Source organism: Zootoca vivipara, chromosome 4, assembly GCF_965207765.1.
Source record: "Zootoca vivipara chromosome 4, rZooViv2.hap1.1, whole genome shotgun sequence".
NCBI lineage: Eukaryota > Metazoa > Chordata > Lepidosauria > Squamata > Lacertidae > Zootoca > Zootoca vivipara.
Window position 1 is genome coordinate 11,849,905 of NC_142587.1, and position 17,105 is coordinate 11,867,009.

At 47.4% G+C, this 17,105-nt stretch overlaps 1 protein-coding gene across 14 annotated transcripts in view; it reads right to left on the reverse strand.

The window, feature by feature from the left end:
* The window catches only part of MBNL2 (muscleblind like splicing regulator 2), an 84,894-nt gene that overhangs the window by 16,108 nt on the left and 51,681 nt on the right, over nucleotides 1–17,105 (reverse strand). For 5 of the 14 annotated variants that reach the window (XM_035114360.3, XM_035114357.3, XM_035114348.3 and 2 more), the window contains 2 exons: nucleotides 5,491–5,526; nucleotides 2,294–2,388 (listed from right to left, as the gene is read on the reverse strand). The exons of 4 other annotated variants lie outside the window; for them this stretch is intronic. In XM_035114360.3, the coding sequence (XP_034970251.1) occupies nucleotides 2,294–2,388; nucleotides 5,491–5,526 (131 nt within the window). The remainder of the gene's footprint in view (nucleotides 1–2,293; nucleotides 2,389–5,490; nucleotides 5,527–17,105) is intronic. 5 more of the 14 variants (XM_035114359.3, XM_035114356.3, XM_035114361.3 and 2 more) reach the window with 2 other exon arrangements.

A 17,105-nucleotide genomic window follows, 5' to 3' on the forward strand; every position in this document is an offset into this window, starting at 1 on the left:
GCCTGAAGGCTTGAGCAGACTCGCTCACTTAATATTTTGGTTGAAATCTGGCCATTTTACCAAAAGCAAAATAATAATAATATAATGAGTCTGTCTAACATCTGCCACATCTGTTTTGGTTTAGACAAATTGTGCTTAGGCAGCTCTGAAGTTCACTATTAGCACTTAACTGATGTGCACATTTTGCCCGTGAATGTGAATATACAAACATGCATACAGATAAATTAGAGAAGCACAATTAGAACAGTACAATGGTACCTCAGTTTAAGATCAGCCCTGTTTACGAACGATTCGGTTTACAAACTCCGCAAAACCGGAAGTAGTGTCCCGATTTGCGAACTTTACCTCGGTCTAAGAACAGAATCCGAATGGTGGAAGGGCACTGGCAGTGGGAGGCCTCATTAGGGAAAGCGCGCCTCGGTTTAAGAACGGTTTCAATTTAAGAATGGACTTCCAGAACGGATTAAGTTCACAAACTGAGGTACCACTGTAGATGTAAAATTCCGGGGGGGGGGGAGTGAGGCAGCACTCCCTGAGTAAGGTGGCAAGCCAGCTGCAGGTGTACATGCAGGAGGCAGATTATATCGTCCTATTTTGATCAGCCTTCAAGCCTGGTCTTAGCACTGAAATAACCTTAGTTGCCCTGACTGATGAGAGAGACTGCAGTGTGACCCTGTTGGCTCTCTTAGTGGCTTTCAACACGATTGACCATGCTGCCCTTCTGGAATGACTCAAGAGTGGAAGTGAAGAGCACTGCATTACCCCTTCTACTTGCAAGGTTGCAATCAGAAAGCAGCACTAAGTGACTGTGGCTTCTGAGCTGGGGGGCGGGCGGGTCCTGCAAAGGTCTATTCTGTCTCCTTTGCTATTTGACATGCAGCTGCTGAAAGTTGTCATCAGGATTCGGAACACGGTGTCACCAATATCCTGATGACACAGAGCACTCTCTCTCTCCATTCCATCCAAATCAGAAAGTTCTATGTTGAACCAGTGCCCAGAAGCAGTGATGGGCTGCATTAAGGGCCAATAACCTGAGGCAGAAACCTGGTAAGATGGAAATGCAGTGCGTGGCTAGGTGTTGTGTCTAGGAACCTGCTGTAGAAGGAGCTGCTCTACCTTTGAAGGAACAGGTTCGTAGCCTAGGGGTACTCCTGGATTCCTGTCAATGGAGCCCCCAGTTGCTAGGAGAGCTTATGGCCAGCTTAGGCTTTTTGGCAGCTGTGGCCGTTCTTGGACTTGGGATAGCCTGGCCTCAGTAGCTATCCCCAGCTTGGGCCACTGCAATGTGCTTTATGGCGGGTTGCCCTTGAAGGCGGCATCGGAGCTTCAGCTAGTGCAGAAAGTGGCTTTCAGGTTGGTGCGAGTACTGCACCGACTCTCTGTGAATTACCGGGGCCAATTCAAGGTGATGTACTGATGCACACAGCTCTAAATGGCTTGGGATCCAAGGGCCTACACGATACCCCCCCCCAACACACACACAAATCAACCATCTTGGGCTTTATGGTGGACAAGAGAGGCCCTGTTACTGATGCTGCTACTGTTGTCTGGCTGCTGCTTTGACACAGGGCTTTCTTGGTAGTTGTTCTCCGATGATGGAATACCCTTTCAGACGTATGTTTCCTCCCTTATTAACATTTAGGCAGAACTTAAAATCATTTCTCTACACCCAGCATTTGATGGATACTTGGTTCTCTTTTTTATGTATTCCTTTTTCTGTTTTGTTGTTTGGTACCCTGGGTGACTTTGGGAGGAAGGGCAGGAAAAGATAGATAGTAGATAGATAGATAGATAGATAGATAGATAGATAGATAGATAGATAGATAGATAGATCATCCAACTGTTATTGCAGCTGACTTTGTCCTTTTGGAGTTTGTTTCAGCCTTAAGAAAAAGACTAGTTATTTATACTTACTGTGTGGAGAAAAGGTAGTTAGCATTTGAATACTGATTTAACACATTACACCCCGCCCCACAATTCCAAAAGTTAATTGGATCATTCCAATAGATCACCACTAAAATGAATGTATATGAGTTGGGTTAATTACACAGTGTTAGAAACAAAAAAACAAACAGTGCAACATTAGACATAGCTATACCATTATTTGCAATAAATGTTAACTCTAAATAAGTGCAACCTGTCCACAAATACTTGCTAAAGGACTACTTCAAAATAAAGTTTGATGGGTAAAAAACATGAAGAAAAAAATTCTCCAGGAGAATTTTTTTTTAATAAGTACCAGCACTCATTTAGAGTTTGGGATTTGTGAAAGAAAGCTTTAAAAGGAGCAAACCTGATTGGCTGTGGCTGTTGCGGCGAAGGGGACACTTGTTGCAGGAGTTGTTGCTGCAGAGACAGTGGCGGACGTAGCGCTGTGCATCATGGGTACTTTCAGGAGGGGAGCCATGGAAGCAATGAACAGGAGTGTGTAGCATTATGGCAATGGCAGTGGAATTTTGGCATGGTGAATATCAGAGCAGCAGCAAGCCATCATGGGTTAAACCAGCAGATGGCATGCAATCACAATGCAAAGCAAGGAAGCGTGGCAGAGAAATAAAACAAAAGGGAAAATAGCTTATTACAGGTACAATTTAAAGGAAGTATGTCACAGTTATCAACGATTCCCAGAAAAGAAAAGAATTATTAATTCGTTACTTTTGGTATTTTTTTATTTAATGATGCGTTCATGAAAATGGCCAGTTCGTTTATGGAAAAGCTGGCATCCCCCCTAAAATAACAAAGGTATCCCAGTGATGTCAGCCCCCAGACTTCCCCTTCCTACCCTCTTCTCTTCAGTGCCTGCCCCCCCTCCAGTGCTCCCCAAATCTGCTCTGGAAGGTTATGGATCCTCAAGAGCAGATAGAGGGCACAGGGGTGTGGCAGGGAGTGGGGCCCAGGAGAAGATGGGAAAGTCCCGTCACATTCATTAGGTATCACCCCAAATACGACAGAACTACTGGTATTTGGAATTCATTAAAAAAACCAAACCCAACCAACCTAGTTTTCTAAAAAATCACAATTGCCTGACTCTGAAGGTGCTCCTGCAGAAGGAAGGTTATTCCCCAGTTTCCCCTTCCTGACTAAGGCTGTTCCAGAAGAGTCCCTAACCCTCCAGAGGGACTTTTCTGGAGTACAGGAGGGATGCATGAAGAACGAGGGTGCGGAAAAGCTCCGTTTCCTCACATTTCTCAAACCCTCTGGCTAGCAAACTTTCCTGTCACTGTCCTAGAAATTTCAATCCCAGAAACTTAATTTTGGGCCGATCTGCTCTCACCTTCTGCCTGCCTGCACACATGTGATAATGTTCTGACACCTGCTTCTTGTCATCTTTACCCAAACCTGCTCTTATATTTGAGCAGCTGGTACTAAAATCCTTAGGCAAGCCTGTGATCATATTACTCTTAAACTACTGGATTCACCTCCGTGTCCATTTTTGTCACCTCTTTCCACTTTGGAAAAAGAGAAATCTTCCAAAATAAGTGCTCCTCCCAGGTGTTATGACCACATCATTACTGTTTTAGGCTAAAAAACCCATACACACTTGAGAGGAAGCCCCACAGAATATAGTGGAACATATTACCCCCCAACTCCATATAGGATTGTGGTCCCTGAAATAACCCTCTGTCATTTTCTATTGCCACCTCTGTCCCCCAATATCTGGCTCAGGAGCAATCCTGGTCATGTGGGTCTTGCTCAACTTCTGTTCCCATCCATTTTGTCCTGCAGCCTTTTCTGCTTGCAGCTCTCAGCTGCAATGTTTCTTTAGGGTACTGCAAAAATGCACGCACAATGTGCAAAGCCTTGCTTTCCGGGGCTTCCAAACACCTATTTCTACTTCGGGTCCTGGCAGGATCCTCTAGCTGCCTTATTCTCTCACTCTTCAAACCTTCTTCCCCTCCCCTCTTTTAAGTCCCTCAAAACACCTTACTTGCACTTAACTACAGCCTTCCATCCATCTATCTACGTATATAAAGTCAGGGTTTGGATGATTTAATCTTATTATAGAGACAGACAATTTAGCTACATGAAAGATGCAGCACTGTAATCCACTAGCACCATATGCATGGACAGCTGCTTATGGAGAAAACTGGCAATCACTGGCCATAGATTGAGACTAATATAAAACTTGAGGTTTAGCAAACGGAATGAGTTTATACCAGGCATCCCCAACCTTTGGCCCTCCAGATGCTTTGGACTACAATTCCCATCTTCCCCGACCACTGGTCCTGTTAGCTAGGGATCATGGGAGTTGTAGGCCAAAACATCTGGAGGGCCGCAGTTTGGGGGTGCCTGGTTTATGCTATCACACCGAAATAGGAGCGCAACGTGCTTTATTTCCATCTGAAATGGGAAAGGTACGATTATGAAAATGAAATAAACTTAATTCTGGTTTCTTATGTTCTTATATCAAGCTTACATGTTTTGTCTTTTGATACTGATTCACTCCTTTGGATGTATCATTTTGCTTTTTATGACTCTTGGACGAAATCTGATTTATTTCACTGTCTTGTAACCATTTTCTTAGGGAGCTATCCTACACGAGAAGCTGGCATAAAGAAAGCGGGTGGGAGTTAAGCTGTTCAGCAGCTGAGCCAACCTTACCTGGGCAGAGGGAAAACAGGCCTTTAAAATGGGGTTTGAGATACATCACCTTTTTTGTTAGCTTAATTTATGTTGGGTTGTCCAGTCCCATGAATGAGCTGAGCAGAGCTTAGGATTCAGTCTAATTTCCCCCTCCCTGGTCCTGCCCCCAGAACCCTTCTTGTTCAAAGCTTTCACCAGCTTCAGATCCAGCTGAGACCTGGATGAGTCAAGGATGAGGGAATTAGGCTGGCACAGCTCAGCTGGAGATCCACTGGATCCCAACCCACTCATCCTGGAAGATCCTGCTATAGGCTTTAGTTAGTATACTATTTGATCCTAATTTTATTTTTTTAAAACCAGAAAGTGAAAACTTTTCAAATGTTTCAACTCTTAAGTCAGATTTATTTTCAATCAAAGGAAAATATTCTTCAGGTCTAAATACTTTTCTATACTTTTTATTGCAAGTATTAAAATTAGGATTTCTGGGAAACATTGATAAAAACTTTCTCACAACACAGCAAAAAGAAGAAACAGGCACACCACTATGAAACTTTAGAACACTAATGAAATTAGACTGCTTTTTCAATATCTTATGGTTTAATAATGCTAGCAATATAAAATATAGAAAAGTTTTTTTTTCTTTTGAAAACAGAAAAGCAGCTTGGAATTCATGGTGTTTGTGCTTTTTGCAGTGGGATTGTTATAGCAAGTGATGTTGCATCTAAGCAGCAGGGTTTTTTGTTTCATTTATTTAAACAATTAAGTTGAAAAATTTAACCGTTGAAGCAGAAGTCCAAATGGGTCATCAGATTTGAGTCAATTGTCTAAATTATGTTTCAGTTCCTCAAAACAAAGGAAACTACAGAATACGATAAAAAGAGATCAATAAAGAAGTTTGAAACCTACCAATACTGGTAGCGGGTGTCATGCACAAAACTGACCCTGGGTGTCATGCAATGATAGGTGGGAAAAGTGAATAAAGGGAAGAAACAGGTTAGCTGTTTAGAGTTAACATTCAAAGTGAGATCCAAGCATCCCCAAGATAAGCCAAAGTTAGTTAAATACAATTTCAAAGAGATAATTCATAGCTTCTTTGCTATTTTAAAACAGTTCTTCTTATAGATACTCAACACATTGTGCACATTAATCAAAATCCATGTGGCAAAGCTTTTCTTTAGCATTTCCTTTCAGCAACGGGAACTAACTCTTTAACAAGCAATCACTTTGAATAGTCTAGGTTATCCAACAATGGTCTGTAACACGATCTACAACTCGCAGCTCTGTTTTAAGCCCCCAAAATGTACTAAGATAAACAAGATTACTTCAGAGCCAATATAGTTAATACTGCAGCCATGACAGACAGGAAATCTGTGCAGACAACACTTGGGAGCAAGTCCCATTGGACTCAAAGGGACTTCCTTCCAAATATTTATAGCACTGAGCTGCCCTCCATCATTTAAACAATTTGGTTAAACAATTTGGTGGGTTTTTTTTCTGCGTTTCATGTTCAAAGATAGTTTTTAGCTTGCAATGCCATGCCAACCATGCCTACTCAGAAGGAAGCCCTATTGAATTTAATGGGACTTACTCCCACTTAAATGGGGTTAGGACTGCAGCATAACAGTGCAACTGTATAAATGTCTTCTCAAAACAAGATTGCACTGAGTTCAGCAGGACTTACTCCCGGCTATAGGATTGCAACCTAAAAGCATTAATACTCTACATTAACAAGGCTACTAAGTCTGCTTCAAATTATACTCCTAAATACACTTACTAGAGAGTAAGTCCCACTGAACACAACGGAATACACTTCCAAGTAAACATGCATAGGGCTGTGCTGTTTAGTATGGGTGGGTTTCATTTCTGACCTGATGCAGTGCCTGGCATACCATTATATTTTTTGTATATTCTTTTGCATCTTTGCAATAATGCATTGTTCCCTGGGGCCCTCATAGTTAGGAGAAAATAGGCAGATAGGAAGAAAAAAAGGATCTGTATATGTAAAATATTTTGAACTCCCAGCACGTCCTGCAGTTCCATATACATTACCTACAGCTAGCTATCTATGAAGGGCCTTGTCTTGAAGCAACAACCTCCAGTGAATAATTCAATATTTCTATTATCATGCTCAATTAAAAAAACCCAAAGAAACTAATATTTGAAGAAAAATGCTGCTGTTCCTTTGGAGATCATAAAGCAAACCAGGCACCGAGTTACCAAATGACTATGCTAAAGGCATAATAACTTTGCCTATAGCCCACAATCCATTTACTTTACTTCTTCTTACTGTGGAAGAATCAATGAGATGACTCTAGCATTTGTGGGAAGTGAATGGCAGCAGTAGTGGATCGTGCAATATATATGAAATATGGAAAAGTGAGCTACTCTGTATTTTTCACATGGCTTGGTTCAAAAAACAACCACAACCACATACCGTGTTTCTCATATTATAAGACATGTCTTATATTCATTTTTTCCTCAAAAAAACACACTATGGCTTATTTTCAAGGGATGTCTTATTTTTTTTCCTCCTCCTGCCGCGGCCGGCATTGCTGCTGCACCTATCACTATGTCTTATTTTCGGGGTATGGCTTATATTCCTTGAATGCTTAAAAATCCTGCTATGGCTTATTTTATGGGTATGTCTTAAAATATGAGAAACAGGGTATGCATTTTCCCATATTCCCCCAATTAGAGGTTTTAGGAATAATAATTCCCATTTTCACATGGGACTGATATACTGTACAAATGTTAACTGGTGTTGTGTTCCTCTAGGTGCCCCTGGAGCCAAGCTCCTTTACATTATCATTTAGATCAGGGCAGTCCATTGTGCAGCCTAAGGGCTGCATGCGGCCCTCCAGGCCTTTTTTGGTGGGTCCTCAGCAATATTTCATGCCTTCCTGCTGTCTTTCCAAAGGCAGGTAAGTGGGGTGCTGGACTTCAGGAAGGATGCGAGAGGGCTCTGGTGGGGTCCTAGAGTCCTCCTGTCTCCTTCCCAAATCCTAGTTAGTGTTTTCCCAGCTTTGGGAAGGAGCTGGAAGGCTCTAGGGCCCGACCAGAGCCTCACACCTCCTTCCCAAAGCTTGATGCCTTGCTCAGCCAGCTTTGAGAAAGCTGAGGACTGTCAAATTTGGGCCTCACTCCCACCTCCCCTGCAACAAGGCAGTGAGCAGCCCGCAGATTCATTGTTGAAGTACCCCATTTGGTATGAAACTTTGGACCACCCAGATTTAGATCACTGTAAAGGAGGCATACTTGGCTCAATAAATGAGAGGTATAGAAAGGTAAACCATAGAATTTAAGGAAGCCCCTGTCAGATTCAACAGAAAAGTGGCTGCCTATCGGGGGGGGGGGGGTATTGTTGAGGTGTGTGAGCCCCAATCACAGCTTGATGGGCGTGAAGTAGGCCAAGCTGAAGCTGTTCATCGCCTCTTCAGAGAAGAAAACCTCAGGCAACCTCTTCTCCCCTCTCGGCATCAGTGCTCACCTGCTACCTACAACCCACTCCTTGCAGGAGCAGCAATGTTCTACTGATCAGAGTCTTGCTGCTTTCCCCAGGGATGAACAACACATGCACAGATAATGCCAGGATTGCATAAAGTTAACATCCACTTAGTGGGAGCATGTGAATGAGCACTGAAGAAAGCTGACAATGGTTTCTGTGTCTTCTTAAATTTTGTTTGCAAATGCAGAAAGCCACTTCTCTGTACTCCCCTCACTGAAAGGCTGCTCAAATGAATCTGTGCAAGGGATACATATATTTTATTACGCTCCCATTTTCCTTGTGTTAGTAGCAGCAGACTTGCAGCCTTCTTACACCATGTGAGTATCAACTCCCTCATGGCACCCAACCCCTCTTTTCCCTCTCTTTAGCACATCACAAGATTGGCTCCAGGTTGTACCAGACACAAGCACTTCTCTCAATTGACACTTACACTGACAGGCAATGACTGGTGATTCCCCTTAGCTGGGAACGAAATACGGGCCACATCTATATCTGAATTTCCAAGTCACTACATATTGGAGTTAAGTTGTGCCAAAAGGGGTAAAGTTCAGCAGAGACATATTAAAAGATATTCCAGTCCAATTGTCTTTACGGACATCATCACTAGTGTTTCAGGTTGCTGTTTTTTGTTAGATGTCACTACATTTTCCTACCTCTTCTCATAATGGAAACAAATGGCAAAATCATTTGTTACTGATCCTTTGTGGAAAGCTGCAGAAAATGGGTGCTTTCAAAGTTCATATAGTTTACTGGGCAAGATACCTCTGCATTGCAAACAAACTCAAATACAAAAAATTGCTGTAATGCAGCTGGATGCTATTCATGCAACTACTCTTTAGATCTGTGCCATTTTGTAAATGCAGCTGTTGGAAACACCAGGTAAAGGAGAACATATTTAGCTCCTTCACAGATTTAATTCTTATTCCTGACTGCCCTCTAAGTAAAATAACATAAGGCAACTAAATAATTTCAAAATGTAGAAAGAAACCTTTTCCAACAAAGAAGAATGAATAATCCTGAAAATGTTTTAGCAATAAATTGGTACTGTAGCTGCCTGGGCTGTAACACTGGGAAGTAACACTGAACCATAGTTTAGTGCTAGATTCAGCAGCAGAAGCAGAAGCAGCAGTAAGCCTCGGGTTCTACACTTTCCCCTTCTCTAGTGAAACTGTGAGGAGAAGACTGGAAGCGTTGCCTTCTCTTTACAGTCAAAACTGGGAGGGAACGCTGATTGGCTTAACCTGTAGTTTGTTCCAACAAGCCAGGATCAAACTGTGGTTTGTGCTCCTATCTTGCTTGAACAAACCATAGTTTGATCTAACCAAAGTCCCCAAAGCTCGGATGCAATCAAAAGCTCTGGTTTAAAACAGAAAGCAAAAGCTTCCAATCTACTCTCCTCTTTGGGCTTGCAGGAAGAACAAAGGGAAGGGAGGACTCCTTTCTAACCCAAGCTGTTCACCCACATAGTCATACTGTTTGGGGCTCTGACGGACCAAAGGTTCCTCATGCCTCGTTTAGCATTATGTCTGAACTAGGCCAAAGCTGGAGATCTCATAAGCATTGTTTTCTTTATAACAGCTTCTTCTAATGTTAAAAGGTATGTTTCGGAGGCATGCACACGCAAATCATAGCAGTAACAAAATTCATGATATTCAAAAGAGTGATAAGCATACCCAACACAGGTATGTTAAGCTGCATCTGGCATGCTCAGCCTCATTTACTTACACTGAATTACAAAAATACATGGAATATATGTCCTCACTTTACAGTTTTCGTTGTGAGAGTCAAATGCAACAATAATGTAGCTTTAAGGAACATAAAAATTAACAGAGCTTGTATGTGCACAACAGCATCGCACCCAAGCTGACACAGATTTTTCACTTTTTGTTTTTAATTATAGTTTGTAAAATATTGGCCCATTTCAGACTTAACACTAAACCATAGTGTCACAGTGGCCGGAGTGGACTACTTCAGAGTAACGACGCTACGCAGCTCTGCATTTTATTCTTTTATTGGTGCTGCGTATTTACAGTGCTCAAGTCATTGCTATTTACACGGAGTGATGTGGTCAGTCGGTTTCAGAACCTCCTAATGGCTTTTGGCGCGTCTTTCTCCAACACAAAAGCTTTGGCAGACCCATCCTCTTTCCCCTCCTCTTTCTGCGTAATTCCGGAGTTGGGGGGATGGGTCTCCCGCCCTTATTCGCCCCTTCCTGTCCCACCTGGGACCCTGGCTCCTCTACCTTGCCTGAGCCTCGGACACGACTTCCTGCTTCCCCACTGGAATCGGAACTCTCTCTGCTTCCCCCTGTGCTCGGGGATTGGCTTGAACTTAGGAGGGGAGGGACTTCGCGATATCCCCTGTCCCTCACATCCACCCCCCTCCCAAGCTCTCCTTCACCCCTCCCCAGGTCCCCCCCAGGTGTCGGTGACGACTGGAAGCCTAAGAACTCAGTGCTTTCCGAGCCCGTTGGTGTGAACACCTCCCCCCAGTCCTGCAAGCCCCCCCCTTCCGCCTGGGAGGACGGGAATCCCAAAAAGTCTGTGGCGTCAGAGCTGGTGGGGGTAAAAATGTTCTGCCAATCTGCTCCTTCCTCTGACTGGGTGGATCTCGGTGACACCCATACCTCATGCTCTGGTTCCTCAAACTCCGCTTCCCAGCGCCATGGTGAACTGCTCTCCCGTGCTTCCTCCCCCTCCCTTTCCATGTGCCAGGGCTTGGGTCTATGGGGAAAGAGGGCGTGAAATTCTTCTACCAGGAATTCCTCCTGTATCTGAGTGGCTGGGACCCATTCATTCTGGGACGGTGGAGCATCCTCCCATGCCATGAGGTACTCCAGGCCCCCCACCCCCCACCTTGAATCCAGGATGGCTGTGGCCTCATTGAGTTGCTCCCTGCCTTCCCTCTCCCCCCCTCCCTCAGGGGTTTGTTCGCTGTCTCGGAGCCTGCTGCTTTCCCTGTACGGCGACAGCAGCGATCTATGAAACACTGGGTGCACCCTCATGTCCTCTGGCAGTGCCAGCCTGTATGCCACCGGGTTGACCTGTTGCGTGACCGTGAAGGGGCCCAACCTTCTGGGCGCCAGCTTTTTGCATCGCCCTCTGATGGGAAGGCCCTCCGAGGACAACCAAACTTTGTCCCCCACCCTAATGACCTCCCCCGGTCGCCTGTGGCGATCTGCCCCCCTCTTGTACGCTTCCTTGGCTCTCTCCAAGTGTTCTCTGAGCTGCTGGTGCACCGTCTCCAGTTCCTCTGCCCAATCCTCAGCCTGTGGGCCCTCCTCCTCCTCCTCCCCCTCCCTCTCTGGGAAAGATCTGAGGTCGCGCCCGTAATTGGCCTTAAAGGGCGACACCCCTGTGGAGACGTGCACCGCATTGTTGTAGGCAAATTCTGCCAGTGGCAGGCGATCCACCCAGTCCGTTTGCCTCTGGCTGACGTAGCATCTCAGGTACTGCTGCAGAATGGCGTTGACCCTCTCCGCCTGTCCATTGGTCTGCGGGTGTCTAGCCGTCGACAAGCTGACCTCCACCTGCAGGAGGTTCATGAGCCGCCGCCAGAACCTGGAAACAAATTGGCGGCCACGATCCGAAATAACCCTTAAGGGTAATCCATGCAGTCTGAATACGTGATCCACAAACAGTTTGGCTGTCTCTTCTGCCGAGACCGCCCTGGCACACGGTATAAAGTGGCACATTTTGGACATGAGGTCCACCACCACCAACACTGCGGTCTTGCCCCTGGAAGAAGGCAGATCTGTGATGAAGTCCATGGACACCACTTCCCACGGCCTGTGTGGCGTGGCTAAGGGCTCCAGCAATCCCGGTGGCGCTGCTCTGACCACCTTTGCCCGCTGGCAGGTGTCACAGCCCCGTACATAGTCTCGAACATCTTCCCGCACCCCTGGCCACCAGAAGTGTCTCATGACTAGGTGAGTGGTTTTGTCCCTCCCAAAATGACCCGCCGTTGGGTTGTCGTGCATCTGCTTGAGGACCGTACGTCTAAGCTGGGTGGTGGGCAGGTACAGTGCACCCTTGTAGAAAAGCAGCCCCCTGCGTTCTGCAAAGTCTTTTGCCTGCTCCCCCCCCTCTCAGTTCTCTGAAGATGCGGTTGGCAAATTCATCCGCTGCCGTCAGTGCTGTGAGTTCTGCCTCGCTCACCACTGCTGCTCCGCAGGACCATGCTGACGGGGGGAAAATGTGCCTGGGTGCCGGTGGCGCCTCCTCCTCCATGTACTCTGGCTTGCGGGAGAGGGCATCCGCCCTGACATTCTGCTCTCCCGGGATGTAGTGTATGGAGAAGTTGAAGTTCGAGAAGAACTCTGCCCACCGTATCTGCCGCTGGTTGAGCACCCTGGCAGTTCTCCAGAACTCCAGGTTCTTGTGGTCTGTGCACACCTGGATGGGGTGCTTGGCGCCCACCAGGAAGTGTCTCCAGTGCTGGAACGCAGCGTGGATCGCCAGAAGTTCCCGATCAAACACTGTGTAGTTTCGCTCTGGCTGAGTCAATTTCCTGGAGAAGAAGGCACAGGGTCTCCACTCTCTGTTGGCGTCCAGTTGCAACAAAATGGCGCCCACAGCTCTATCAGAAGCATCTGTTTCCACGCGTAGGGGCGCGTCCTGAACCACGTGGAACAGGTTCTGGTCTGAGGCGAACACCCTCTTGAGGCTTTCGAACGCTGCTTGCGCCTCTGGTGTCCACCTGAACTTCTGCTTGCCTCTCAGGCAGTCAGTGATGGGAGCCGTAACGCGAGAGAAGTTCTTGATGAACTTCCTGTAGAAGTTGGCGAAGCCTAGTAGGCGTTGGGCATCTTTGCGAGTCCTGGGGCTGTGCCAGTCCAGGATGGCCTGCACCTTGTCCTTGTCCATCGCCAGCCCCTTGTCTGACAGCTTGTAGCCCAGGAAGTCCACCTCCTTGGTGTGAAACTTGCACTTCTCCAGCTTCACATACAGGTGGTTCTCCTTCAGGCGCTGCAACACCTCCCTGACATCTTTCACGTGCTGCACTGGGTCGTTGGAGTAAATAAGGATGTCATCCAGGAAGACCAAGCATTTCCTGAAGAGGAGGGACCCCAGGACGTGGTGCATGAAGGCCTGGAAGCATGCTGAGCCCCCTTGCAACCCGAAGGGCATCACCAGATATTCAAAAGAGCCCAGAGGCGTGAACATCGTGGTTTTCCATTCATCGCCTTCCCGGATCCTGATCAAGTTGTACGCCCCCCTCAGGTCTAGCTTGGTGAAAATCTTGCCCCTGCGTGCCGCTGTCAGGAGATCATCCACTCTGGGCATGGGGAAAGCCACTGGCTCTGTCACTGAATTCAGGCGTCTAAAATCCACCACAAGACGGCGCTGTTGCGTGTCTTTCTTGTCCACCCAGAAGACCGGGCTGCCCCCTGCTGCCTTGCTTTCTCTGATGAACCCCCGCTTGAGGTTCTTGTCGATGAAAGCGCGCAGATCTTCCAGTTCCTGGTCTGACATGGCGTACAGCTTGGCTGGGGGTATAGTTGCCCCTGGCACCAGGTTGATCTGGCAGTCAAAAGGCCTGTGTGGGGGTAGGTGGTCGGACTCCGCTTCGCTGAAGACCTCCTGCAGGTCCCAGTACGGCTTGGGTATCGCTTCACCCCCTTTGACGTGCATGGTGGCCACCGTGGCTATCGGAGGCCCCTCCCCTGGTTGGTGCTGCATGCAATGTTCCAGGCAAAAGTCCGATCCAAAAGTGATGCATCTCTGGTGCCAACTTATGGAGGGGTCATGGCGCGCCAGCCAGCTCATGCCCAAAACGATGGGGGGGTCTGAGATGGTGGTGACGTTGAATGCCAGTGTCTCTGAGTGCCTTCCAACCGTCATTCTCATGGGGGGGGTTTGATGAGTGATGGCCCCTCCCAGCAGCTCTCTGCCGTCAATGGTTGCCACGTGCAGAGGAAAATCCAGCTGCAGAAGCTGGATCTGGTGCTCTTCTGCAAAGTTTCTCGAGAAGAAGTTCGCTGACGCCCCACTGTCAATTAGGGCGAGGACTGTCAGGGGATAGCCATTTGGAAGCGTGAGCGTCACTTCTAGAACCACTCCTGCTCTGGGAGGGGTGGGCTGGCTCTGCTCCTCTCTGTGCGGGTGGGTGGGCTGGGGCTGTTGTCTGCTGACTGTGCCTGGCTGCCGCCCCTTGTCTCCTGCAGCCAGGCTTTCCCGTTTCCCTGCTGTGGTGCTGCGTCAGTGGGGGAGGGCACAACCGTTCCCGCCTTTCCTTGCCACTCCCTGCGATGTGGGCAGTCTCTGACGAGATGCTGGGGGGAGTTGCAGAGAAAGCAATTCCCACCCCTTCCCTCCTTGCGTCTTGGCGCCGCTGGGGTTTGAAAAGCCCGCGCGCGCTATCAATCTGCATGGGTTCCTGGTCCTGACTGGCCCCAGGCGTGGCTTGAAAGGGTTGTTGGGGGAGTGGCTTCTCCTGCGACCGTGGGAACCAAGCCCGCTTTGCGCGCGTTGCTTGCTTGTCGCTCCACCGGGATTCCTGTCTCACCCCCACCGCCAGAGCCGCTTTGCTCAGCTGATCCATATTACTGGGCTTGGGACCTCTCGAGAGCTCATCCTTCACCTCCTCATGCAACCCCAAGTAGAACGCCGCTTGCATTGGGGGGGACTCTAGTTCCCACCCCAATCTGTGCACCAGCATGGTGAATTTCGCCCAATACGCGCGAACTGTCATATTTCCTTGGCGTAAATTATGAAGTTCCTCCTTAGTCTGGTCCATATGACTATCGGACGAATACATCGTTTTCAAACCTTCTAGAAATAGTTTGACATTCTTCATGCAAGGATTCCTTGTTGCAATTAACGGTCTTAGCCACTCCCTGGCTGCCCCGGTAAGGTGCTCCACAATAAACGCTACCCTGTGCTCATCATCAGGGAACTCATCGTGGTGCAGCTCAAGAGCATACACAATCTCAGTCTCAAAGCCCTGAAATTCCCTCGGGTCTCCATTGAACTTGCTTACTAGGGTCCCGGCTCTCCTTCCTGGCAGCACTTGGACTTGGGGTGCCCCTCCCGCCTTGTTTTTCTCTGCATCCAGCTTGTTTTGGAGGTCTACCGCCACCGCCCTTAATTGCTGCTCTTTTTCCTGAAGCGCTCTCACCTGTTCCGCAAGTTGTAGCCGGTCGTCCTGGACCTTCTTAGTCTCCTCTTTAGCTGCCTTCAATTCCCCCTGCGCCTGCAGCGACAGCTGCTGCAGTTCTTGCTGGGCTTGCTCCGCGATCTGCCGCCATTTCTCCGCCTCTGACACGCTCATCCCGGCAACTCCAAAGTAGCCCAAAAAGGATTAGGAGGTTGCTGTCACAGTGGCCGGAGTGGACTACTTCAGAGTAACGACGCTACGCAGCTCTGCATTTTATTCTTTTATTGGTGCTGCGTATTTACAGTGCTCAAGTCATTGCTATTTACACGGAGTGATGTGGTCAGTCGGTTTCAGAACCTCCTAATGGCTTTTGGCGCGTCTTTCTCCAACACAAAAGCTTTGGCAGACCCATCCTCTTTCCCCTCCTCTTTCTGCGTAATTCCGGAGTTGGGGGGATGGGTCTCCCGCCCTTATTCGCCCCTTCCTGTCCCACCTGGGACCCTGGCTCCTCTACCTTGCCTGAGCCTCGGACACGACTTCCTGCTTCCCCACTGGAATCGGAACTCTCTCTGCTTCCCCCTGTGCTCGGGGATTGGCTTGAACTTAGGAGGGGAGGGACTTCGCGATATCCCCTGTCCCTCACACATAGTTTAGCATGCTGTGGTTGAGCAGAGGTGAACTTCACCCTCGCATGCTCCTCCTCCCTTCCTTTGTGAGGAAATGATTGGGAGTTTGCGAGTCCCATTTGAAACTAACTGGAGTTTATCATTACATCAGAACTGGGGTTGTCCAAATTCTGTATCGTTAATAAGGCAGGACCATAAACTTTACTTTTCTATAGTCAAAGCTTGCATTTCTTTTGAACTCTTTAATGTATGTGCATTTATTTAACTGCACAGCAGAAACTTTCCAAAATTATATCCGGTGTCATACTGCTCATGTGAGTAGTCCACTCATGTGAGCAGTTAATTACAGTAATCTACCAGCTGCAATAACATGTGCATTGGCTTCAGTCTTCAAAGTGGCAATGAAACTCTTCTCTTACTAGGATTCCATTACCGATTAACATAGCCCTGTTGAAGCTTTCACACCATACCACTAACTATTGTTTAAGGGCGTAGAGCAGAGCTGCACTCATGGGTCCTGCCTTCCCACGAGCACTCCCTGTCGATGTGCTGAGGAGGGAACACCTTGGGAGGATAGCCTGCTGTACATGCATAGGCTCCCCCTGCAATCTGGAACCCTAATGGGGCACTATTCCAGATTGCAGAGGGAGCCTAGGAACATACAGCAGGTTGCCCTCTCCAACAGGTGTCCACCAAAGCATGGCCAGCAGGGAAAGTAGAAAATTTTCAGGAAGCCCTGTTCTCTGCCACTGCCTGATCCCACCTGTTGCCTTTGGGTAACTGTGCAGAACACATGCTCTCCTTGCCCATGTGAATTAGCTGCAGAAAGGTATTGTCACTTTGGTTCTTTATAGCAATAGCGGAAGGAGTCTGACTATTAGCAAGCAGGTTGATGTTAAGTAGGAATTTCATTCTGCTTGAGAAATGTACAGATAAGCCATGCAAGATATACTTGAAGGACAGAGGAAGTTAATTGCAAGTACTTAACATACTCCTAGTGAAACTGAATGCCTACTTTGTCCCTCAAGGCTCTTCTCATTAGTTCCCAAAACACCTATGCAAAGAGGTGTAATTGCAAAACATGCTTCAAGCTGACAGAAAACAATGGAGACAAGAACAGACTGTGTTCCGTCCCAATGGGTTGTTGTGACACATATGAAGAAAGACCAAAAATAAGCAGTCCTGCAGATTGTTCACATTCAATGTATTGGGTCCAGGCCTAGTCACCCTTAGATCAGACCCACTAAAATCTCCATGGGACTTGCTGATTTCAATGGGTCTATTCTAAGAAT